The sequence below is a fragment of the Pan paniscus genome, chromosome 8 (assembly GCF_029289425.2).
Source record: "Pan paniscus chromosome 8, NHGRI_mPanPan1-v2.0_pri, whole genome shotgun sequence".
In the NCBI taxonomy this organism is placed as follows: domain Eukaryota; kingdom Metazoa; phylum Chordata; class Mammalia; order Primates; family Hominidae; genus Pan; species Pan paniscus.
The window spans coordinates 61,198,666-61,224,464 of NC_073257.2; the positions used below are offsets into that span (position 1 = coordinate 61,198,666).

The following is a 25,799-nucleotide window of genomic DNA, read 5'->3' on the forward strand; positions in this document are numbered from 1 at the left end:
GAGGGTGTAAGCTGGAGGTCAAGGAGGGGAGGGCGAAGAGCTGAGCAAGGGCAGCGCAAGGTGGGCCGTGTGCTCATGGGTAGGGGACAACATAAGGCCTTCTATAAGGATAACGCTGGCCGTGGGGAGGCAGCAGAGGCAGGGAAGGAGAGTGATGGAGACAGGCCAGCTGCAGGCAGGAGAAGAGGGGAGTCTGTGCTGAGGGGCATGGCAGAGGAGGGACCATGTGGATCCAGGCTCTGTGGTGGAAGCAGAGCAGATGGAACATTCTTCTAGATTGTATATGTGGACCAGGCAACGAGAAAACCCAAGGGCAGGCTGGAACTGCTAGAGGGGCCTAGCACTTCCCATATCTTTTCCTTCCTTTTGCCCAGCACAAAGTCTAAGTACCTCATGTGCATCATCTCATTTAATCCAGCCACTCCACTTCACAGATGAAACACCCAGGGCCTAGTCAAAGGCGCATGCCTCGACTGGAGCCAGCATCTCTCTGGTGCCCTTTCCCAAGGACTTAGCTGCCATCTGGCTTTTCCATACAAGCTTGGCTTTACAATGTCAGATGGCTCTCTTGGCCGCCAATGGCTCTCTTGGCCACCCAGGAAGCTCCTGACTCATTATGTTCTGCAGATGCTGGCAGGAGCTGAGCTAGATCCTGTGGGAAACTTTCTTCCTAGTCCAGGTCAAGCCCCATCCTTATAGCTCATCCCTCCCTGAAAAAGAAGCATGCATGTGTTATTAGACCCAGTTCTAGGGGCTGAGATGAGTTCCATTATATGATGCTAGTAGGGAGCTCAGAAACTGAAAAATTGGCAGTGAATTGCATTGGCAATGGGCTGAGAGTTGGTGATGGGGCTGGCAGCAGAGTAGACATGGGCGTGGTTCAGTTGCACACCTTGTGTTCTAGGGTTTCAGGGGCCTGGAAACATCATCTAGCTTTCACTCTCTCATCTCTCCGCTGATAGGAAGGGAGAAAGGGCCTGACGTCACCCTTGATGCTGGGCAACAGTGAGAGACCATTGGAGGCCCAAGCAGAAGCTGGAGGCACCAAGCACCAGGCACTAACAAACCGGTCTGCAGACAACCACAGGGCTCAGGGGCCCTGCAGGGTGGACAGCAGCTGTCTCAGTGCCTCCTATCTCTCCCTGGAGGCCGAGGCTCAAACCCAGAAGGCATGTGATCACTGCAGCTTACAGGCCTGTCACAGCCCTGTACTCCTAGACGTGTGACTTTGCATAAGTTTCTTAACCTTTCTGAGTCCCCATTTCATTGGCCGGGAGTGTTGTTCCATACTTGGTTCACATAGCATCTGTGTTGTTGATAAATGTATGGAGAATTTATTATGTGCCCGACCCTTTGCAAAGCAAAGACACTACCTAATTTTTAGCACATTAAAATGAGGTTCCTCCCTGTGTATGGATTCTGTGGACCACCCACTATAGGCCAAGTATTTTACAGACATTACAATTGAGTCACAACTGCCTGACATGTCGATTTTCATCTCCACTGGAGGGATATAGCAACTGAGGCTCAGAGAGGCTGAGAAACTTGTGTGGAGTCACAAAGACTCTAAGTAGAGGGCCTGCCTTTTCCCATTATACCTGTCATAAAAGTTGGGTCTTGAGGAGTGTGTTCCTGTGTGTCCCATGAAGAATCCCCCTTTGCAAAGCCCAACTTAGCCTAGGGCTTAACCACTTATTAGTGGGTTCTAGTGTTCAGGATAACTTGTAGAAAAAGTTTACCACCAGACTTCTTAAAACATGGATTGCTCTCCAACCCCCATTACAGTAAGCAGTAATCAGGTTTGTTCTGCTGGGCTGGACCCTCCTGAATGAAGAAGTAGTCACAGCTTAGTTTCCTTAGAGGGGTGACTGGTCGGGTGAAAGCAAGCAGTTCAAACACGTCTCCACCTAGCCTGTAGAGCAGCAAAAACACTCACAGAGACCCAGACTTTGGAGAGAGGATCCCGTGTGATCCCCAAAGCACCACTGACTTGCACACCTGCCTTCCCAGGCTCGCCTGTGCCCTGGCCCCCGAGGACGCCCACTGTGCCCCAGCTAGCTGCCCTTCCTGACTGGGGCTCAGGCAAGCTTCCTCCTCTCCTAAATAATGCATTAGCTGTTGTCTGGGCTTTGTAAATAAAGCATACTGGGAAAACAGGCATTTCCAAAGCTGCTTACTCAAAGGAGGGGAGAAAGAGAAAAAGTAGAGATCCAAGCAGTTGTTTGGCACAGTTAAAGTAAATCGATAAGCGCAGGGCCGCCGCCAGAGCAAAACTTACCCTGCTAGTCCCAGCTTCTCCTCCTCAACTGTGAAACTTTGTCACCAGGCAACAAGAGACTTAGGACCTGGAGGTCATTAGCACAGTCTTGACACCAGCCTGCAAAGTGAGAGGACGGAAGGCTGAAAGGGTCTCTAAGGCACTCTAATTTCCTGACAGCCTGGCTTGCCTGCCATGAGGAGGGAACCCCAGGGCTCACCCTCTGTGATTCCTGCAGTTGGGCTTTTCCTCCTGTTCACCCAGCAGTCAGTGGGAGAGGGTCGAATCAGAGCCCCTGTCCATGGCAACGGCCAGGCGGATGTGGCTACACAGGGAAGAAGCCACACATTTCTCTTGAAAGAGACACACATTTCAGTTTAATAACATTCATGAAACATCACTCCCCTTTCTTCGAATTTGTGCAAGTATTTTTTTTCTGCTCTTTGGTTTTTGAGAGGGCTGTCTTTCATCTGTTTATTTGAATTTAATTATTTCTTACTCTTTTGTTTCTCTTTGCACCCTTTTTCCACTGTTAAATCAGAGTAGCTACAATACTCATAAAATCATACAGCCCTGTAATCATATTCTCTTACTTGAGTGTATGTCATTAAATGCTGATGTGTAGTTTCTGAAATCTGCGTCCTGAATGAACACACAGCAGTAAGCCTTGTGCTTTGCTTTTTCTGCTGTTTCCAGCCTGGCATTATCATGAATAAGGCTGAAATGATCTATTTGTGCATCTATGGTCTTTTTTTTTTCAGTTTTTTTCTTACATTAAATTTCCAGAAATTGAGAAAATGAGGAAAACAAATTAAGTATGAAAATTATTATGCAGATGATAAAGCATTGAAAAAAATTAGAAAATGTATATGCAGAAATAAGAAATTGAAATGCTCTAAATTTTTCCACCTAGTCATAAATTAGAAAATAAATTAACTAGCAAATAAGTGAAATAAGTAATTTCAAATCCAAAATTAAATTTAAGTAGTAAAAATTTTGGAAAGTACAAAAAAAGCAAAATAAAATGACTTCAATTTAGAAATAAAAACAAAACAAATCATTAAATGAGAGCTAACTATAACATTTTTTAATACATAAACATTACCATATCATGTTTTAAGTCCAAAAAATAAAATACATAATTTAATGTACACAGCAAATGGATTTAAATAAATTTCTGAATGAAGATGACTAGAAAATTAATAATTACCTCAAATTCTACTACGTAGTATACTTCTAATTAGAATATATATGAATACATAATTTAAAATTGAAATTAAATAATATAAAAATCATAAAGCACATAAAAATAAAATCAATATTTGAAAGAGGAAAATATACAAGATAAATACATTTTAAAATATAGGTATGTAAAACCTTATGAAAATTAAAAGCACTCAGGCCGGGTGTGGTGGCTCATGCCTGTAATTCCAGCACTTTCGGAGGCCGAAGAGGGTGGATCACAAGGTCAGGAGATCGAGACCATCCCGGCTAACACAGTGAAACCCCGTCTCTACTAAAAATACAAAAACATTAGTCGGGCATCGTGGCAAGCACCTGTAGTGCCAGCTACTTGGGAGGCTGAGGCAGGAGAATCGCTTGAACCCAGGAGACGGAGGTTGCAGGGAGCCGAGATCGCGCCACTGCACTCCAGCCTGGGCAACAGAGTGAGACTCCGTCTCAAAAAAAAAAAAAAAAAAATGAAAATGAAAAGCGCTCATAATTTTGGCAACTGGCAGTAACTTTGTATTGTATAAACTTCAGGTTTTGTTTTTTTGAGACATAGTCTCACTCTTGTCACCCAGGCTGGAGTGCAGTGGCACGACCTCGGCTCACTGCAAACTTCACCTCCCGGGTTCGTGTAGCTGGGATTACAGGCACCCACCACCACGCCTGGCTAATTTTTGTATTTTTAGTAGAGACGGGGTTTTGCCATGTTGGCTAGGCTGGTCTCAAACTCCTGACCTCAGGTGATCCGCCCACCTCGGCCTCCCAGAGTGTTGGGATTACACGTGTGAGCCACTGCGCCAGCCAACTTTCAGATTTTTAACGTATATACAGCCTCATATTATGGCATAGTTGTACAATAACAATCTGGTCAATTTACTAATGCTCATTTTTTACCATCATGCTGCCAAATATATGCCACTGATTAGTTTGTCAGGTAGCTGGCATTTCATACATTTGGATGAAGATTTTTGTTTGTTTGCATTTGTTTTCTCCAGTGTCAGGGCCCTGGAGCAAGACCTGGTCCTGGCAGGTGCTCTGAACAGTCAGTGTGTCGGTGTTTATGCTGGCTGCTCTGTGCCAGGCCTAGGGTAGACACCAACAATGAATTTCACCTCCCTGGCCTGTACACCACCTCCTTGCCCCACACCTCCATATCTTCATCTGTTAATGGAAATTATGGTAACCTCATTGGGCCTTTGTGGAAATTAGACAATAGGTAAAAAGTCTTCACACTTTCTAACAGGTTAAACAATTAAGTGTTATTATTAGGTCTAGAACTGTATGCAGATTTTCCACGTTAGGGAAATGAAAAGCGATAGGTATTTATAACAGAGAGGTTTAATGAGCTGTTCATCCAGCAGGGTGTCTCTGGTTTGAAAGGGTACATCTGTCTCTACATGGATTTCTAATGCCCTGCCTGGGTTTGAAAAGTAGAGTCCAGGTTGACCAAGATGTGCTTCTTAGGAGAAATAAATGGGGAGAGACGGAGTGTGTTTGGCTTCTCACTGAACAACTCTGCCCCTGCCACACTCTGCCCCTGCCACACTCTGCCCCCAGCATCTCCCCAGCTCACACATTCCCTACCCAGGAAGCCTCGCCTGGCAATGGACAAGCTGGACTATTTTTCTCCTGTCCTGAGAAATAGCCCACACGCATCAGCAGGCCTGTGTTTCCAGCTTGCCCACATAAGCAAATTTTCTTCTCATTGTGGCTTGCGTATGCCTAGTGCTTCTTAACTCAAGAATCAAATCCCTCAATCACTCACTAACCCATTTTACCATGTCCTCAAAACTGTTTTTGCAAATAGGCAACACAACATGGGAGAATTTGGAGAGGCAGCAGGATTTTGAGATGTGTCTGCGTTAGCTCAGGGGCCCAGGTTAACCTGCAGGCCCTCCGTAGATGTCTGCCATGTTAGGGCTACACCTAGCCTCCTAGTGCCAGGTGAAGAAGAGGATAGGCAGAGACCCCAGACTCCTTCCAGGGCTGAGAGGGTGCAGCCTTTAGCCAGATGAGTCCCTCGGCTGAGAGCCTTTGGTCTGGGGTCTAACCCACCATATCTGGAGGCCCAGCCACAGGCTGCTCTGCCAGCCCCCGACGGAGGAAGAGCTCTTGGAACATGCCTCTGGCTCTCTGCTCTCTGCCACCTGCTCTGGGGGCCTGGTTTCAGGGTAGGGTGGAGATGCTGTTTGGGTGGAGCTGGCCCAAGGGAGAAGAATCAAAGCAGGACTATGGGGCAACTCAAGGGCACTGATGCTGTGCAGTGTGGGGTAGGGAAGGCCCTAAGGCCACATGGCAGTAGCGCTCAAGCTTCTGAAGCTCGTCTGGGGGGGTAAAGGACAGAGATTTGGTTAAAAATGAAGCAGGATGGGTGTAAATGACCCCTGAAAATAAGGAAGAACTTGAACTACCCACGACATCCTGATTCAGAGATAATCTTTCCATCTTTGATGTCATCCAGTAGAGGTGGACACCTGTCCTGGGTGGGAAGGGAGTGAAAGCGTTGATGTGATGTCCCCTGTATGTCCGCCTGTGCTAGGCCCAATAAGGCCAGGCTGGGTAACCGCCACAATCCTCACTGGCTTCGTTCGAGTTCTTCTGTTCTTCTCTGCTCCACCCCAAGTTGCCCACAGGCCCCAATCTTGTCCTGTAGCTCAATGCAGGCACCCAGCAAACCCTGAGGAGCTTCTCAGAATTGTGTCCACTGGGCTGACTGAGCAGGTGCCCAGGTTCCCAGGTTGCACAATTCTAAGGTCACTCAGAGGGGGACTGGCAGAGCCAAGAAGGTCTTGACCAGAAGCAGGCCCCACTCTGCCACTGCACTCTCCTTCCTCCAAGAGTAGAAAAGAATCTCCCCTGCTCCTGAACAATGTCAACATCGCCAGGACCATGCCTGTTGAGTACCTCCATGCCCACACCAATGCTAGCCTTTTCCAGACCCATGGTCTCACTGGCTCTCCCACACCCCTGTGTGACCGGTGTGGCCAGTGTGTTGCAAGGATGATATGGCAAATCAGAGCAGCTTGCTGTCTTGCTCGGGGCCCCCCATTTAAGTGGTGGAGGTAGAATTTAGATCCAGGTGTCCCTGACTTCACAGCCAGAGCTCTTTCTCAGGCTGCCTCCCACAGATCTCAGGAGCACATTGGAAAGCCAAGAGCCATTTGCAACATCTTATTTAATCTAAAACTTACATGATAATGATGGATGATGGACGATGCAGTTTATTAACTCTTAAAGAAATACTTTCAACTAATCACCAGTTACCAACAAAATTCACATAGATCATTTTAAGAGTTCTGTAATCACCTTCAGATTAATATGATTTTAAAACAATATTTTTAAAAAATAGAACTCACCTTTGGTTAGGTGTCCTGGAACTGCTGGTAATGGCGTCTTTCTCTGATGGTACCAGAAATAATGGAACTTCCTTGGAGCTGATAGCCAATGAAATGAGGAGTGGGATGGTGAAATGCCTTTTTCTTCTGTACACCATTCCACCTGATAGTAACATCACAAATGACCACAGGCAAAATTCTAGAACCTTGTCTGAAAGGGAGGAGAGCAGAGACTGAATCTCATTTCCTGGATCCTAACAGGCACATTTAGCTCCACTTCTTTCACTCGTCTGTCCTCACTCCCCTGTCAACTTCTAAAACAGAGTAGCAAGAGCAGCAGGCTGTGGCGGGCCAACTCCACATGCTCATGGCTCTGGAGGGCTCAGCACAGGTCCTTTTCAAGGCGATGACCCTCACTGTCTCCAGCCTGGGCTCTGCCCTTGCCTATAGCCTTAAGAGCAGCCTACCTTCCAGAACTGGGTGGGTGGCAGAGTCGCAGACACAGCAGGAGAACCATATCTTCACTTGACCCTTTACAAGCTAAAGCAGTATATCGGAGCATGTTTTGCTTCTGCTTATTGTTGGGTGTTGCTTGCTTGGATACATGGCCCAAATAGATGACTTCTCTATTAGGGATGAAGAGGTAAATCCCAGCCTGAGGGTTGCTTTCTGCTTATGGAAAATCTGCCAAGTAAAGAATTGAATGCAGAGGGATGGAGAGCCCAGGACAGAAGATGTGACGGTGGGGCTATGATGGGAATGTGAAGCAGCACTGTCCCCCTGGGACACACGGGCAGCCAGGCCTTGTCCAGACTGAGCCCGGCAGGGTCCTGACACAGACCATGCAGGTGGAGCAGAGCGTATATGGGGACTGGGTCTGTAGGTACCTGAATAGAACTGTGGCAGAGGGGATGGATGGAGAGAACGGATATGATTTGGCTTGGTGTGGTGGAGCATCTTGAGAAGACCTGGTCTTGGGGGTAGAGGAGAGTCTTATGGAGTTGGGGAAGAAACGGCTGGAAAAGGAGCAAAGGGGCACCTTGGAGGCTGAGGAGCTGGGCTCTGTAATCTCTGCTGAAGAGAAGAGAGGTTTCAGGTGAAGGGAGAGGGGCTCCTCCCCACACTCTCCCCAGTATTGCATTTTGTTACCCTTTTCTCCTACCAGGGCAGTCCACAATGGGACTTCTTTGGTTTGATATTTAAGTCTTAATTTTACCCATGTACATTAGTATGGCCTTTTAAAGGAACCATTTGGCCATAGGTAGCAAAATGGTAAATACTCATACTTTTTAACCCAGTAGCACCACAGCTAGAAATCTCTCATGGATACACTCACAGAAGTACCCAGAGACATGTGCCAAAAGGTGCTCCTGGAAACGTCAGTTGTGAGAACAAAGCCTGTCATGGGGGCGGTGAATCAGTTAGGATCCAGCTGTGCAACCCTGCCCCTTGTTTGCAGAGATGAATGCGAAAGGGCAGTGTGAGCCGGTCTCCAGGGCTGCTGCAGCACAAGGGAGGCTGGGTGGAGAACCGGGTGTACGATGTGATCCCATGTATGATGGAAGTTTTTAAGAAACAAACAACAAAAAAAACTATGTAGGCATATAGGCAGGCATATGGGTAAAACATTTTCTGGAACATACACTGGAAACTGGTGACTGTGGACCCTTCTTGGGAGACTCTTAGGTCATATCTCATGGCCTTCCATGTTGTTTGCATTTTATCCACGAGCAAAACAAGGGGTCGGGGCAGGGATAAAGAAGGCCGAGATGTGGCAGGGGAATTCTGTGTGGGTTGTGAAGGAGGCCCCCAAGCCTGAGGCTGCATGTCCCCTGGAATTCTTGAGGCAGCAGCTTGTTCTGGCATCACAGCGGAGGGACACTGACTGCAAGAACCTAACCTTCAGCAGGCCAGGGTGGGGCAGGAAGAGCTGGATGACAGTCTCCCTGTGCTGTCCGCTGAGAGCTGCTCTGGGATTTGGGAAGTCTGCAGCTTTCCTGAACACCCTGGTCCCGTGAAGCCCAGGCAAGCCCCACCTCTCCCCTGTTTGTATTCTTGCCTTGGTATATTTAGTCACCACCTTGGTTTTCTTTCCCACAGGAGATACCCCGGCTCTGACAGGACCATGCTGCAGAAGTGGCAGGTACAGTAGCTCCTCCAGAGGGAAGCCCTCTGGGAATGCAAACCAGAGAATGGCTCAGGCCCCAGCGATGGAGAGGAAGTGTGTGGATCAACCAAGAAGGGATCTTATTATTTATTATTATTTTTTTTTGAGATGGAGTTTCACTCTTGTTGTCCAAGCTGGAGTGCAGTGGCGTGATCACAGCACTGCACGTGATCACAGCTCACGGCAACCTCTGTCCCTTGGGTTCAAGCGATTCTCCTGCCTCAGCCTCCCAAGTAGCTGGGATTACAGGCACCTACCACTAGGCCAAGCAAATTTTTGTATTTTTAGTAGAGACAGGGTTTCACCATGCTGGCCAGGCTGGTCTTGAACTCCTGACCTCAGGCAATCCACCCACCTCAGCCACCCAAAGTGCTGAGATTACAGGCATGAGCCACTGTGCCCGGCTGGGTTCTTATTTTTCTAATTTACCAAAATGTCCCAGACATTTCCCTGACCAGATGTCGGTGATGGAGTACAAATCTTGCACATTGGAGTCAGAGCTGGGGAATGTGCGTGTGTGCGTGTGTGCGCACGCGCATGTGCATGTACCTGTACACTATGGATGCCTCCGAGTGGGTACACACACCCCATTTGTGAAGATACACATGTATACAGCCACATAGGGGGCGGAGCATGGGTGTCAATTCTTGTTCCTGGAAGATACACGTGGCTCCCAGCCTGGACAAGTTGACATTCAGCCCAGGGTTCTCAAAGAAAGGAAGAGACCCTAAAAAAGAGGCAGTTGTAGAGATTCAGGGACAATGAGAAAGTAGGTCTTAGTCACTCAGGTCCAAAATCCTCTCCCAAGGGGCAGGTTGAGGAAAGGAGAGCCCCTGAGCATACAGGCCGCATGTCAGAGATGACAGCTGTGTTGGATTGCTCACTCATTCAGCGGCCTTGGTGGATTTTATTCCCAATACGGGCCCTGTCTCCATTTGTGACTGTTCATCTGGAGGCAGAGGGCCCTTAAGAGTGAGCATCACCCCAACAGGCAGGGACAGGGAATAGGCAGTTCCCAAAGCCCCAGAGGAAGCCAGACCATCAAGCCTAGGAGTGAGGGCCTCTGTCTCTGGGACTGCCATGGCCCCTCTGCTTATTTTCTAACCATCAATAGGTCAGCAGTCAGTTCACCCACAGCATTTGTGCTATGATTTTAGTCAACTTCTGAGAACTGCATCCAACAGTTAACACAAAACATGTTTTATCCTTGGTGTTGGATGCTGAACTGCATTGGGTTTTTTTTTTTTCCTTGCTGACTTTGCTTCCCGAATATACTTGACTCCGTTCATACTGAAATTTGTGTGTGGGTCCCTGAGTTGGTGCTGGCTCATGCATGAGATGTGCACAAAGTAACCGAGGGGCTGGCTGCCTGTCCTCACCCACAGAGCCAGGGCCTGCTGCCGAGGCCTGAGGGTGGGACCCATGGCTTTGCAGGAGCATCAAACGTATTTGGTTTATCCCCTTTCTGTCTCTTCTGGTAGAAAAGGGACATCAGCAATTTTGAGTATCTCATGTACCTCAACACCGCGGCTGGGAGAACCTGCAATGACTACATGCAGTACCCAGTGTTCCCTTGGGTCCTCGCAGACTACACCTCAGAGGTAAGTTCCTCACGTGGAAACCACAGCTGCCCTCAGGTGTTCGGACCTTGATAACAGAGACCCTAAGTCAGCATGCAGAGCCTCTGCTAGGAGGTTCCGTCACATGAACCTGGGTACCTGGGCCTAAAGGCTGCTGAAGCTCAGATCTCTTTTTTTTTTCTGAGATGGAGTCTTACTTCATCGCCCGGGCTGGAGTGCAAAGGCGCAATCTCTGCTCACCGCAACTTCTGCCTCCTGGGTTCAAGCGATTCTCCTGCCTCAGCCTCCCGAGTAGCTGGTTACAGGAGTGCACCACCATGCCTGGCTAATTTTTTTTGTATTTTAGTAGAGAGGGGGTTTCACCATGTTGGCCAGGCTGGTCTTGAACTCCTGACCTCAAATGATTCTCCCGCCTCGGCCTCCCAAAGTGCTGGGATTACAGGCATGAGCCACTGTGCCCGGCCTCAGATCTCTTAACCCCACTGTGGCCTTTGGTATTTGGCTGCCTGGGTTCCTGTCCTGGATCCCCCTGTGGAATGATCAACACAACTAACATAGTTGCTAACATGAGCCCCAGGGGGCTTCCTGGCTTACTCTCCACAGTGAAGGCACCTGATGCCATCTACCAAGATGGTGCCATGGGTCAGCCCTTGTGGGGTGAGGCAGTCACAGGTGAAGTGGGCCATGGAATTTGTTCCTAAAATCAACGTGTGCAGGAGAGGGGCCTGGGAAAGAAAGGAGAGAGAGACACAGGGATACAGACACACAGAAAGGACAAGCTACTCTTGCTGTAGCTTGAGTTCAGTGACAGAGATGATGGTGTCTGGGCCTCATCTGGGATCTGGACTGAGGTGTAGTGACAGGGGAGGTTGATGGTGAGATGACAAGAACAGATCCCTCATCTCTTTTAGCCTGCACCCCTGGGCCCCAGCAGGCAGGGAAAGGATGGGGAGAAAAACTCCATAGCTGGACCAGGGTGATGTCTGTGCTTCTATGGGGACAACCAAGCTATGGAGCAGTGTCCTGGCCACCCGGGCTCTGGCCATCTGGAGAGGTGCTGGGCCATATGTAAAGCACACAAGGTGGCTGAGCCACTTGTTCAGATGAGCCTGGCCAGTCCTGCATAGGGCTGCTTGGATGGCAGACCTTCAGGATTTGGGAGAAGGAGACTCAGTCCTTTGTGACTTCTCATCCCTTCTTAAGACATTTAATGCAGCAAAACGTTTCTCACTAGCACTGGCTGCTGCTTATTGCACTAATGGCCCATCGGAGGCTGAGGCATTTCAAACACAAAACCTACTCACATGTTGCAAAGTGGTAGTTTGCAAGCCTTTTTTGTTTAGGTCATACTAGGTATTTAAAACCTTGATTATTTATCAACTTAAAAATTAGGAGATTTCTCCTTTAAAAAAATCTGGATTTCCAATATCTTTTGGAAAACGGTGAGATCTGGCAACTAGGAATTTTTCTGAGCTGGCAAGATTGTGAAAGCTGAGTGTGGGTCTCCGTGTGTCCCCTCCAGCACTCACTGGGATCTTAAGAGGGGCCGTTTCACTCTTGCCCCTGCTTCCCCCTGGCTTTTGCAGGCATTTGAGATAGTGACACACTTGGGCCCCAGTGGAGCTTTGAGGATTCACTGCTAGTGGAAAGAAAGGGTTATGAGCCAGGCACAGTGGCTTATGTCTGTAATCCTGGCACTTTGGGAGGCCGAAGCAGGAGGATTGCTTGAGCCCAGGAGTTCAAGACCAGCCTGGCCAACATAGTGAGACCCTGTCTCTATCAAAAATGCAAAAATTAGCGAGGCATGGTGGCACGCACCTGTAGTCCCAGCTACTTGGGAGGCTGAGGTGGGAGGATCACTTGAGCTCAGGAGGTCGAGGCTGCAGTGAGCCAGGACCACTCCACTCCATACCAGCCTGGGCAACAGAGCGAGATTCTGTCTCAGAAAAAAGAAAAGAAGGAGAGATACACAGGTACCTCCTCCTATAAAGAAATGCAAACCCCAGCAATTCTTGGCTCCTCTGCTAACATGCAGAACCTGAAAAGAAAAAGTTTCCCAGAGCACCTGGCCCTGAAACTGGTCCTGTTTTCTCTGCGGTATATTCCAAGAGAGGGAAGGGGTGCTCACAGTATGCTTTCACTGCCCAGAAAGGAGTGAACCTCCAGGAAAAATGAGCAAGTTCCTCTCATTTCCTCCCTGAACAGATGACTTCTAACTTCCTGTAAAATCAGTTTGATTCTAAGCAAGGACCCTGAACTATTGGAGTACATAATGCAGTTTAGGAGCCAAGTGCCTCATAGACAACACAAGTTCTTTTAAAAGTGTCTTCTCAGTAGCTGGAGGCCATGTTCTGATTTGGGTCAACTTGGAACAGGTTGAGTGTGAACTCAGTCTTCCCCTCCTCTTATTTTTCATCTCTCCCTTTTTAAGTCTTTGTGGATCACTGGCTCTGGGGCCATAAAACCCCAGCCTGCCAGCTAACCACCAGAGGCAGGTCAGACCAAATGACTGTAATTCAATAAAGAGAACCATAAAACTCAAGAGCGTGGCTCCTAGGGCACAAACGGGTCTGGGGAGTTAACTCCAGCTGCACATCTGCCTTATAGACATTGAACTTGGCGAATCCGAAGACTTTCCGGGATCTTTCAAAGCCCATGGGGGCTCAGACCAAGGAAAGGAAGCTGAAATTTATCCACAGGTTTAAAGAAGTTGAGAAAACTGAAGGTGGGTAGATCCAGCTTGATTTTTGGTGCAGTGTTATTCATCTGGATGCCCTAAAATGATAGTTGATAACAATTAAGGTGGTCACCTAGCCTACAAGTAATTGCATTTGAATAGAGGACTCTAACCTGGTGGTAGGAAGTGCCTGGGGAGCTTCTAGAAAATACTGATGTCCAGGCCTCACCTCTAGAAATTTGGATTTAAATAAGTCCGTTGTGTGGCACAGCCCAGGGGATTCTAACATGCAGCCTGGCTGGAGAAATATAATGCTAAGAGGTAATGACTCCATGCCTAGGGACAGGCAATAGCAGAAGAAACTAACATTTATTCAGCACTGTCTCTCTGCCAGGGGCAGGCCAGCCTGTGTTTGTATATTACAGTGGTCCATTTCAAAGAGAATGAAAGTGAAACTCAGAGAGTTTAAGCAACTTGCTCAAGATCACAGCCTCTAAATGGCAGAGCCTGCATTTGTGTGACTCTAGCTCCCAAACTTTGTCCATCTACACGCCATCTTTAGACGTTTTGCCACATTCACGTGCCGCCTGTGATCTTATTGCCTGAGTGTTTTTCTTTAGGTCTGTTCACTTCCTAAACGTCAATGAATATATGTTTTTAATGCCGTTCATGAACACAGTGTAGCACACATATCTGCCACGTGTGAGTGCAGGTAAGGAAGCAGCCCTCAAACATGTGTTTTTGTTGCAGGAGACATGACTGTCCAGTGCCACTACTACACCCACTACTCCTCGGCCATCATCGTGGCCTCCTACCTGGTCCGGATGCCACCCTTCACCCAGGCCTTCTGCGCTCTGCAGGTGAGCTGCCGCCACTCTCTGTACACACACACACACACACACACACACACACACACGCCTGTATCACAAGACTAAGACCTGTGCTTGAACAAAGACAGGATGCCTCTGCTAAAAACTCAGTCATTAGCCAGTGATTCCCAGTTGACATTGGCTCCAGGATTCTGGTTCACCAGCCAAGGCAGGCTGTTCTTCCTCAGTTACACCTGCACATCTGCCCAACAAAGTCTTGCAAAATGATTCTAAAAAATAAGAAATGAGAAATGAAAATAATGATTTAACATAAATAAGATTTAGTGGAAAAAGAAAAAGCAGGAAACTTGGAGACTAGAAAGGCAGGCAGTCAAGGATTAGAAAAATAAATACAAGAAGGAACAATGAAAAGAATATGACTCAAGACATCGGAATGCATAAATCTGTACCAAGAACAAACTGAAAGGCTTCGAAGGACAAAACCAACTTACCCACCCATACGCTAACAGACCATTATACCAGCTTAAGGTCGCCAGGTTTAAAATAAAAATACATGATACCTAGTTAAACTTGAATTCCAGATAAACTATAAATTATTGGTTGTTTATACGAAATTTAAGTTTAGCTGGGCCTCCTGTATTGTATATGGCCACTCTGGTGTCCAAGTGTTGCCAGGTTGGTGTCCAAGGCATGGGGGATTTCTGGGACAGAGTCTTTCATGGGCAGTGCTGTGAGGGTGCTGAGAAGCTCCTTTCCCCTCTTCCCCTCACAACCCTATCACTGGGATCCTGCTTCCAAGGAGCCCCTTTATCCCAGGGCACAGCTTTTGAATGGGGAGATAGCCCTCAGATAGGGCAGCTGGCTCGGCTGACTCTAAAGAGAATATAGCACAGGGAGTATGGGCTGCCCCGATCCAGACCCTGCAAAGGTCTGATGGAGAAAAAGGCATGAGCTGGGATGGGCAACAGGCCACTGAACACACAGACTTGCTCTGACACCTAAGCCTCGTCTCAGAAAAGCCTAGGTATCCCAAGAACTGTGAGTTTGGGTCTGACCTCACCTGCGAGGTCACTCTTTATGGTCACTCAGAGGACCTTGACCCTGAGAGACCAAAGGCCACCCTGCATCAACACTAAAGCCAACTCTGAGCCCTGGGGCAGGAATGGGTAGGCAAGGTCAAGGCACTTTCTCCAAATAAGGAGCAAACGTCCTCCTGTCTTCCGCTACTTGGCACAGCCTTCTCCCTCCTTGACGGCATAACACGTCTAGACATTGTATAACCCCCTCTCCCTGGAAATTCACTCAAAAATAATAAATGTGCTTCCCCTGAGCCTTTCTCAGGCAACAAGCATTTTAAGTAAGTTTGGTTTGGAGAACAAATGGTCCCAGAGCTGCACCCCATGCCAGGAATCCCATCCAGATGTTGCTCATTAATCCACAAGAAATGATGATCACCGTTGACGATGATAGTGATGGATTCCGCCGCTGGTTTCTATCCTGGGAATTTAAGTGTTTAAGTGTTCAGAATGCTTTTGGAGTTTCCTGTTGCCCCTTCAGGAGGCTGCATTATAACCCAAAACCCCACCTCTACCTGTTGCTAAGGATCTTTTCACATCGGGAGGAGACAGAGTGAAATAGAAACAGTCTCAGCTGTGAGATTTACATCACAGCTCTGCCACTTAATAGATGCAAAATCTTCTGCAAGTTATTTTACCTCTGGAAATGAGGGTTAATTATGCACATCTCTCTGGACTATAGGCTGTTGAGAAGATTAAATGAGAAAATGTGCAGAGAACCCCCAGCTCAGGGCTTGACGCTACATAGGTGATCAATCACTGTTAGTTCCCTTCTTCCCTCTGCAATCAGCTAGATCTAATCTGAGCAGGTCTGAACTTGTCCAGGCTGGTCTCCTCTGGTTTAAGCTAATTTAAGGCAGTCTGGACTGCATCAAAGTATTCCAACTTAGCATGAGCTAGACCTAACAGGTGTGTTGTGAACCAATGGGATATCTGGGCTATGGCCACTTTGAAGCTAATCACTGGTTTAAGCTTATTTTAGCCAGTCTGGTCCATTGGTGACCAGGTAAAACTAGTTTGAGATGGTCTAAACCCATGTGAGAGGGTCAGAACCAATTGTCCATGCTTTTAGGTGACACAAATGCAGTCATCTTACCTTGAGCCCTTTTGACTCCCATGTTGAAGTCACTGATGTAACTGAGTTTTGGGGCTCAGATCTGTCTTGGGTAGATTGACCCATCCAAGTTGGAGTCATCCGGGCTGTCTCTACATGCTTCTAAATTGGGTCTCACTTTCTTACTTTTAAATGACTCCTCTAGTGGGTCACACCTGGCCCGAGCCTTTGAACCAGCAAAAGAACCAGCCACCTTCAGCTTTTTCCTTAGGAAAAAAGAATTTTAGCTCTCGAGAGGATGAGTATAAAGGCTACATAGTCTACCTCTGTGGGAGGACACACCAGGCTCCTCTTTGAGAGTGCTGGGGCCTTGGCAGACCTCCTTAAGAATATTCTGGCATCTTCTTGAAGTCAGGATCTTCCCTCCATCCCACCCTGCCTGCTAGGGGGAGGCCTGTATCTTCTCCAGAGACCTTTGCTTCACCCCTGTGGTGGCTGGAAAGGAGCCTCCCATAGTCTCAGCAGCCCAAGGCACTACTCCCAACCTGGGGTAGATGAAGGAGTGGGGAAGAGTGAGAGACATGGGAAGGCTGTGGAACCCAGGCAAGGAAGCCAGAGCCAGTGGACATGTAAGAGTCAGCATGGGAAAGCGCACGTCTCCGTTCTGCTTTGAGCGAATGCTACCACCCGCCTATTATCACAGATAAGCCAGAGTGGAGACATACGTGGTGAGCCTGGGGCTCATGTCCCAGCATCCCCAGGGCTGCGTGTCTGACTTTGCTCAGATCGCTTTCTTTCTTAGGGTTCAGTCTCCTTGGTGAGATCAAGGAGGTGGGTAGGAGGATCACCTCTGAAGGCCTTTCCGTAACAGCTCCAATCTCTGATTGCTCATTAAGCACCTACTATGCACCTGGATGCTGCTAAGTACCTTACAGCTGTTATTTAAAATATTTTATACTTATTTGTTGTGGAAAATATGCATAATAAGAAATTTACCCTTTTAACCATTTTTAAGCGCACAGCTCAGTGTCATTAAGTGCATATACATGGTTGTGCAGCCATCGCCACCATCTGCCTCCAGAACTTTTTCATCTTCCCAAACTCAAACTCGGAAACCATGAAACAATAACTCTCCAATCATCCCTCCCCACAGCACCCAGCAACCACTGTTCTACTTTCTGTCTCTATGAATGACTACTCTAAGCCTTTTATAAGTGGAATTATGCAATGTTTGTCCTTTTGTGACTGGCTTCTTGCACTTAGCATAATGTGCTCGAGGTTCATCCATTGTTGCAGCATGTGTCAGTTTCCTACGGCTGAGTCCTGCGCCCCTGTATTTGTAGACCACATGTTGTTTATCATTCGTCCATGGCTGGGGTGCTTCCTCCCTCTGATGACAATGAAGGGTGCTGCTGTGAACACTGCTGTGCCTCATTGGACCCTCACAAGCTTGTGAGAGGCTGCTGTGATTAATCTCAGGATACTGAGTCTCCGGGAGGTCACATCCCTCAGGAAATGACAAGGGAGATGAGATGGGTTCTAGCCCTGGGGACACCAAGCCTAAAACACTCATGATAAATAAAGCAAGGTGGGGTCTACAGAGGTTGTCCAGAGGGGACACAGTGCTCAGAGGAAAGGGACATGTGCCATTTTCAGGGCCACATTTTCAGTAGAATATTGGGGAGTCCCTCGTGCAGCATCACACACAGGTGCACAGGCATGCAGTGTGACATGTAGGCAGTCACCCGGTACTGCAGCAGGCATGCAGTGTGCTGGCTGCATGTGTGTGCAGCGTGGCCCCTGGTGCCCCCAGTGCAGAGTGACAGGCAGCACGACAGCTCTGCCATGGAGCACCTTTGCTGTCACGTACTGTATGCCTGTGTGGCACACCCAGTACAGTCTGCTGGGTTGCAGAGAGGCAGGCATAGAGTTCTCTGGACACTGTGGCCCATTTACCCTGCACTGTGCAGAGACTGTGGACAGCACAGAGACCCCCTATTGCTGTGCGGTACATTCGGAACACTGGGTATAAGGAGTGTTTTATTCCCTTCAGGTTTAAGTGTTCTTAGGTTTGAGCTGGTCTTAGAATTGACACATACTTATATCCTTGATGTGTTTGTTTGTTTTTCTGTCCCAAGCCTGTTATTACAATAAGATTTTTACAATCCAGAAAATATGGTATATATATGTACTGTGTGATCTGAGCAGGTGGCACATGCAGGCAGTGTGACCAGGCATGGGTCAGCTTTGCGCTCTGTTTTCCCCACTTTCTTGGAGGTGTGAACTCATCTGTCTGCCAGGGCAGAGGGCTTGTCTCCCCCAGCAGCAGCCCTAGGATGCTGTAGTTCTTTTGTTCATTTGTTTTTTGAGACACGGTCTTGCTCTGTCACTCAGGCTAGAGTACAGTGGCATGATCATAGTTCATAGCAGCCTGGAACTCCAGGGCTCGAGCAATTTTCCTGCTTCAGCCTCCTGAGTAGCTAGGACTATAGATGTGCACCACCACTCCTGGATAATTAAACAAACAAGCAAACAAAAACAAAAACAAAAAAACAAAGAAACAAAAAAAAACCACACATTTTGTAAAGACGGGGTCTTATTATGTTGCCCAAGCTGGGAAATGTTATAGTTCTTAGGAGTCTTGCCTGCCTAGAGCAAGTGTCTGTGAGTCTCCAGAAAGTTGAGTCACTAGGAGGTCAGGCCCCTGCTGGGGTCCCAGCCCAGGCACCTGTTTCTGCCCCAGTAAAAGCACCAGTTGCTCTCAGGCCTGAGATCAGACCCACCCGAGGTGGGGCCCAGCAAGGCAGCTGGCGCCCACCAAAGACACAGCAGCGGTGGCTGCTGCTGCATTTAATAAGAAACAGAAATAAAGTGCTGTGTTAATTAAGTCACAGCCCATGTGAAGTCAGCTGTTACCAGCAGTGGGGAAGGGTTTTCCGAACCACCTGAGGCGAGACGGCTGGTTTTTGTACAAGACAGATGCTAACTGCAGAGAGAATGGAGAACCGTGGGGCAGCACTTGGCCCATCCTGGCTGTTGACTTAGAAGCTCCTGGAGGGGTCAGTGCCAGGAGTCCTGGTAGAGCGTGTGCCAGGGAAGGCGAGGAACCTGGAGCGTCTGTGTCTGTGCTCACACCCAGGTGGACCATGCCTGCCTCTTCACTTGCTGCCTGCAGCTCAGCCCCTGCCTCTGAGGCAAGCAACCCACCTCCTGGTACCCTAAGGCTCACATAGGGCCAGCCTACCCAATGCAGCCAGGGCTGTGGGGCTAGACATAGAAACTGCCAGCCTCCCTCTGATTGCAGTGCAAGGGCATGGGATCTGTAAGGGCCCAAAGTGTGACTTGAGGAGAATCATTCAGGATCTCCAACGCTGTCTGGTTTTTATCATACAGACTTGAGGAGTATTGGAAAAGCACGTTCAATAGAGACAGACAGTCCTGGGATAATCTCCTGGCTCTAGAACTTTCTAATTGGCATTATTGAACAACTGAGCCTCAGTTTCTTCATCCTTTAAAATAACCCCTAGCTGGGAGGGTGGTGAAGACTAAAGGAGATATGGCATGAGCCATTTTGGCTGACCTGAGTGTCCCCTACGTGCCCACCCTCCTCCTCCTAATGCAGACAGCGTGGTTTCAGCAAGTCTTGACGGGTTCACTCATTTAGAAAAGAGCCACGACCTACAGGAAGGAAAGCTAATGGCCACTCTGGGGTCATCCCGTCCTCTGTGAGAGCAAGACCAAGGAGGCAGCTGGACCAGTGCGTGGGCTTCCCAACGCCATGAGGGTCCTATGCCTTTAGCTTATTCAGTAGCGTGTCAGGGCCTGGCTTTTTCCTGCAGAGGCTCAGAGAATGCTGGGTCCAGCTTTCCTTTCCCCTCACACATTTGCCCTGTTACTTCGGAGGTGCTGTTGCTACCAAAAGCTGCCCTGACAGTTCAGGCTCTCCTTCCTGTTGTCATCCCACAGTCCTTCAGATTCCCCACCCTCCTACCTCTGCCCTCGGCACTGGAAGATCCCGCCTCTCCTCACTTCCCCCTGTACCCCACCTCCTACCTTCGGTAACTTCTATCCCCTTCTCCTTTGGAGCTCCTGGTTGCCTTCCCCATGCACACTGAGATCAGGGCCCAAGCCCAGGATTGCTCCCTAGTTCTAATCCTAGTCTGTGCAGGGAAAAGGACACAGGGGCTGGGTTCATTTGGCACCTCTTTCTATGTGCCTGCTTCATCGCATGAGATATGTTTCTCTCTCTCTCTCTCTCTCTCTCACACACACACACACACACACACAATTGCTTTCACACCAACAGCTATCATCCAGGGTTCATAGACAAGGGCATGGGCGGTTAAAGAGATTAAGAAACTCACTTGAGTTCATCCTGCAAGTAAGTGGGCACTGAAATTCCTGCCCAAACCAGTCTGCTTCTGAAGCCAGTGTGCTTTCCACCGTTGCATACTGCCTCTTTGATTGGCTAAAGACAGCAGGTTAGATCAACTGATATATCAACAGGGTCCTGTAAGTGAGTTGTTTGCATGGGTACTTTTAAATTACTGGAAAGAATATCTGCAGTGAGAATGGGTTGTCAGCCTGCTGATAAAACCAATTCCATATCCAGATGTGGCAGCAGGTTGATTTGGATCAGTGTTATCAGGAAGGAAGAATAGACTTTCTAGCATATATTATAGAAATATCTGTGCATCTTGGTTTCCTTCAGCATGTGCAGTTACTGAATTTCCTGTGAATGTGGGCCAAGAATTGAAGCCACATTGGAGAGGGGTTTATGAATGTCTAATAGTGATTGAAATGCTCATCCATAGGCAATGGTGCACATAGACTTTGTGTCCTCTCATGAAGGGAGTATTTCCTTTAATATAGAACATTTCTTTTCAGGTTTTCCAGCTTTAGCCATCATACCGTAATTATAGACTGTCCCCTGATTTTAACTTGGATCAATGTGCAGGAATAGTCCTTGCTAGCCACTTCTTTTCCTATTATTTTGCCCTCAATTTTGCTTCATCTCTTAGCAATATTTAGCACCTCCTAAAGGATTTTAATTGAGAAGAGGTACCTAGGATTATATTGTTTCTGAACTCTTCAATATTCAAGATGTTCCCACATCTTTACATGTGAGTGATGTCTTAACTGAGCACAAAATCCAACAACTGTAACCTTTTGCCTCAGAATCCTCTAGGCTTGGCTGGCTCCATTTTCTTCTGGCCTTTAGTCACATGGGAAAACCTTCTGCCAATAAGAAATTGTTCCTTTATTGGCAATAATAACCTTGCTATTATTTTTTACAGTTTGTTTGGATACAGGTAGGATTTGTTGCAGAACAGATTCTAGAGCAGCTCTTGGTTCAGGAATTCTCTTTGATCACTTTGTTCCCTTCCAAGTTCTAGACTTAATTGTGCTGGTTTATTTCATTTGGGTCTGGACTTTCCTTAGATAGACACTCTGTAAACCTTGACTGGGTCTCTCTGCCTCTTACCTTCTTGCCCCATTTTTCCCTCTTCTCTTTCTTTCCTCCTTCCTTCCTTTCGGAGAATTCAATCCTAGCTGGGACTGCTCGCTGGCAGCCACCAGAGTTTACATCAACCCACAGACTTACAATACAAGTAACAAAGCAACTCCACTTTTTCTTCTAGGGAATTTGGTGTTTTCTTTTGTATTGCAGAAGTGAGAAGACCCATTAATTTTGAAACAAATGTATGCAAATACATTTATTAATATAGCAAATAGGAAAATCAGTTATTGCTTCCTTTATAAATAATACAGGCCTAAGTTTTAAAGATATTACTTTTGCTAAAATGCATTAGACAGCTGTGAAAAAAATAACAGTTTTCTTTGTGGTAATATCTTTAACCAGATTTGTAGCACTAACAATATTTCGTATGTATATATTATTTTTATTTAATACAGGTAATCTTTTTATTACCAAATCATATTGTTTCTCAGGAGACTACCATCAGCATTCATAAAAGCTGCAAAAGGGAAACAGGACGAGGAGAAGGCATCAATCTCCCGCAGATGCAAGGCTTGGGCTGCAGATTAAATATACAGTGCTCCTAATACATTTCAATGAGTGACTCGTTAGGTGAATATTTATTTCGACACCCCACCCCCATTTTATTTCCATTTCAATTTAAATTTGATGGTGGACGTCATTCCCTAATTTCAACCAAGAGCAAAGCGACCTTGGGGAAAAGCCACATGTTTAAAGCTGCCCATGTGCTGTGTTTGCTTGAGTCAGTGTCCCTGTCCCTGTGCGGGGAATGACCCACGGATCTCACTTGATCTGACTCAGTAAATGGACCAGCCAGACCATGACCCTCAAGATGTCCAGGTGTGGCCACCTTTGGGTGTGTGGTAGGTTCCCCCCTCTCAGAAAGAGCTGAGTTCCCCCTTGGCCCAAACGTAGTGGCTTCAGCTTGCCCCAGGTCCAGGGATTCCCCAGGAATCTGGCATGGGGCAAAGCACGCCCTGTGGAGTTGCATCCATGGGTTTGCCCCAGTTCTGCCATTCACTGCCTTGGGAAAAATCAGTGCACTTTGAGGAGCCTCCCTTTTCTGGTCTGCAAAATGGAAACACCAATTCCTTCCTGATGCAGCTGCTGTGAGGATTAGGAGAGATCATCTGAGCATGGACCAGACATGCCAAGAGAAGGCCCCTGCCCTTTCTTACCTCCACCCACCCCTGCAGCTGCCCCCAAGGCTTCCTTGGGTAAATGCAGAGGGAGACCCTCAGCCCTCTGAGCAGGGAAGGGAGTGGCGGGCACAGAGTGGGCACTGCTGTGGCCCTGCCCCTTGTTCCACATGTGTGCTCTGCAGAAGATGGCAGAAGGAGGACAAGTTTTTGTTATACAAAGGCCCAGCCTTGATGGGGACAAGTGAACTATTGAATCCCAGGCAGAAGGCTATCCCAAAACTTACTTAGACCCAAGGCTCAATTTCAGAAACTGTCTCCTGAAGTCCCTCCACCCCCAGCACCTTCATTTCTCTAACCAGGACCTGGAGGGAGGCACCTCTCTGCCTCCTCCCAACCCCCAAGACCACCTGGTGAATAAGGATAGCATCAGCTGAAGAGTTTGACAATTCACGTGAGAGAATCTGGGGAAAGAATGTGCCTGAATTCTTACATGGCCCAACCTCGACAGCCAGGCCTGGGGCTGTACCAGGCCACCTGTGGCCATGGGCCTTGGGACCAGGGCTGGCCCTGGCAGAGGCTGTGGACATCATGTCCTTTGTGGACCAGCCTCCTGCCCCTTGAACCTGAAATTTCTCCATCTCTCCACCCTCAGACCCATTCTCTCTTATCAAAGCCAAGACCCCTGGTCCCAGAGTCTCCTTCCTGCCCACGTCTCTCTCTCACCAAATGCCATGAGCTGTGTGTTGGATGTCACCAGGGCCCTGCCCTAGCGAGCTCTCCTCCCTCCTCCCTTCACCCACCTCCCTCTGCTTCTTGCTCTCCTGCCACCTCTGCTGCTCACCCAAGCCTTGTCCTCTGCTCAGAACACTGCCATATTCCCCATCAGCAAGCTTCCAGACTCACTTCCGGGGCGCCTCTCCAGGAAACTTCTGCTGACCTCCCACATAGAAGGTTCACCCACTTCTTTGTCCTATGGTTGGTTCTTTATTTCCTGCCTGTGGAACTTGGCCATGAGCCTCTCAGGAGCCGAGTCCCAGTCACTAGCACTCTTGCTGCCTCTTGTTGAGCACCTAATTCAGAGCTGGCCCTCTGCAGTCTTGGAAGTGCTCAGATGTAGTTTTCCTGTTTCTGATATGAACTCAGATTTCCATGGGAGGGAAACATGGATTGATTAACACGGATCATGCATTCTGCCTTGAAGCTCTGGAGCAAGGTTCCAGAGACTAATGAAGGAACCGGTGGCTGGAGAACCATGGCACACACATCTGGGCTGATGGGTACACGTGTGTGAGGAGAGTAAATGAGAGGAGCTAATGGTGGAACCCGTGCCTCTGAGGCAGAATGGACGGTGCCTGGCCAGCAGGAGGGTGCCAGTGAGAGCGGCTGGTCATGTTGGCTCCATTTCCCCCAGGGCGGAAGCTTCGACGTGGCAGACAGAATGTTCCACAGTGTGAAGAGCACGTGGGAGTCGGCCTCCAGAGAGAACATGAGTGACGTCAGGGAGCTGACCCCAGAGTTCTTCTACCTGCCTGAGTTCTTAACCAACTGCAACGGGGTAGAGTTCGGTAAGTGGAGGCCTGGTGAGGCCGGGTGAGTGGCGTTGCAGGGTGCTCTTTCCCACAGCCCCTGGGTGATGACCAACATCATCTGGACCTTTGCTAGGCCCTCCCCAGGACCTCAACTTCGGGTGAGGTCTCCACTGGGCAGCAGTGCCCAGAAGGAAAGGTGGTTGCTGAGGAAGTGCGCTGGCCCCAGGCTGCCAGGACAGTGCTGAGCCACCACCCGACCTGCGACTTTTCCTCCGAGGGTCCCAGGTCTCAGTTGGCAATGAGGCAGTGGCTGAGACCAGGGGCTCTTCTGTGTAGCCCAGGCCTGGCACTGCCTTTCTGCCTCAAGACTTTGGGCAAGCTCCTGCCCCTGACCAGTCCCATTTCCTCCATGTCCCACAAATGGGTTCATGTGAACTCCAAGGGCAGGACCCAGAGATGCTGGGTGTCCTGGGGTAGACTGCTGGGTGGGATCCCAGGGCAGCTGGACGGGCACTTATGGCAGCTCCTTCCTGAACTGCAGGCCCCAGCCTATGATGCAGCAGGGCTTCTTGCTGCTATAGAGGTGGAACAAACAATCTAGGAGACCACGGTGGGTAGCTCCCCTGGGGACTGTTTGTACGTCTCGGAGCCTCCACTGCAAACAGTTGCAAGGCTGAGTCAGGGCAATTTGCAGAGCAGATGCGTGGTCACAGCCTGGGCAGGTCACCGGCCTGGCTGGGAATCATCTTCTGCAGAGAACACGCATGAGCCATCACCAATGCATACCTCGGGCTCTAGAGCCCCCCCTCCTCAGTGTTCTCCTTCTGCCTCCGGACAGCACATAAGGGCATGCACCTGAGCCAGGCCAGATGCAGCCCCGGTAGGGGGTACAGCAGAGGAGATTAGTCCCTGCAAAACCTTGTGCAGGGGTTTTCAGCCCTAGATATGCAGCCCACATCCCTGAGGAGAAGGCCAGACAGTGAGCCAGGCCCCGTGAGTCTGACCTATGGAACCTGGGGACCTTGGTGGTGTTCAAATCGTTAGACACCTCACATGCGTCAGGGGTGAGAAGTGAACAAATTCAAAGGATGGATCCCCCAAAGCGTGAGGAGTCCCACAGCAGGAGTCACTCAGGGAGGGTGGCAGCCAGGAGGAGGCGGCTGGCCAGCCTGGGGTTAGAGCACTGACCAGAGTACCCACTCTGTCTTGGAAATGAAGCCAGACTCTTCTGCAGGAGGCATGATGGGCTCAGCTGCAGAAATGATGGCTCCTACCAGCAATGGAGGCCAAGAGAGCAAATGTCCTCAGAAAAGTCAGGAGAACAAGTGGTTATTGAGCACCTACTGTATATAGGGACCTTTTTTTTTAGGCACTGGGGATTTAGTTGGGTCTCCTGGTATGGCATGTCCTGAAGATGTTTAC

The 25,799-nt window shown here is 48.6% G+C and overlaps 2 protein-coding genes across 12 annotated transcripts in view; one reads left to right on the forward strand and one right to left on the reverse strand.

Annotated features, from left to right (window-relative positions):
* The window catches only part of LRRC18 (leucine rich repeat containing 18), a 31,457-nt gene extending 24,464 nt beyond the window's left edge, over window positions 1–6,993 (reverse strand). For 2 of the 9 annotated variants that reach the window (XM_055092775.2, XM_055092776.1), the window contains exons 1-2: window positions 6,844–6,938; window positions 2,279–2,377 (exon numbers count right to left, since the gene is read on the reverse strand). The gene's annotated coding sequence lies outside the window, so the exon portion shown is untranslated. Of the gene's footprint in view, window positions 1–390; window positions 711–2,278; window positions 2,401–2,477; window positions 2,611–6,843 lie in introns of those variants that run through there. The other 7 variants (XM_055092778.1, XM_055092773.1, XM_055092779.1 and 4 more) reach the window with 7 other exon arrangements.
* Window positions 1–25,799, forward strand: part of WDFY4 (WDFY family member 4) — a 300,371-nt gene that overhangs the window by 248,157 nt on the left and 26,415 nt on the right. For all 3 annotated transcript variants that reach the window (XM_034930476.3, XM_057298884.2, XM_057298885.2), the window contains exons 48-52: window positions 8,923–8,965; window positions 10,471–10,590; window positions 13,177–13,294; window positions 13,997–14,106; window positions 24,260–24,413. In XM_034930476.3, the coding sequence (XP_034786367.2) occupies window positions 8,923–8,965; window positions 10,471–10,590; window positions 13,177–13,294; window positions 13,997–14,106; window positions 24,260–24,413 (545 nt within the window). The remainder of the gene's footprint in view (window positions 1–8,922; window positions 8,966–10,470; window positions 10,591–13,176; window positions 13,295–13,996; window positions 14,107–24,259; window positions 24,414–25,799) is intronic.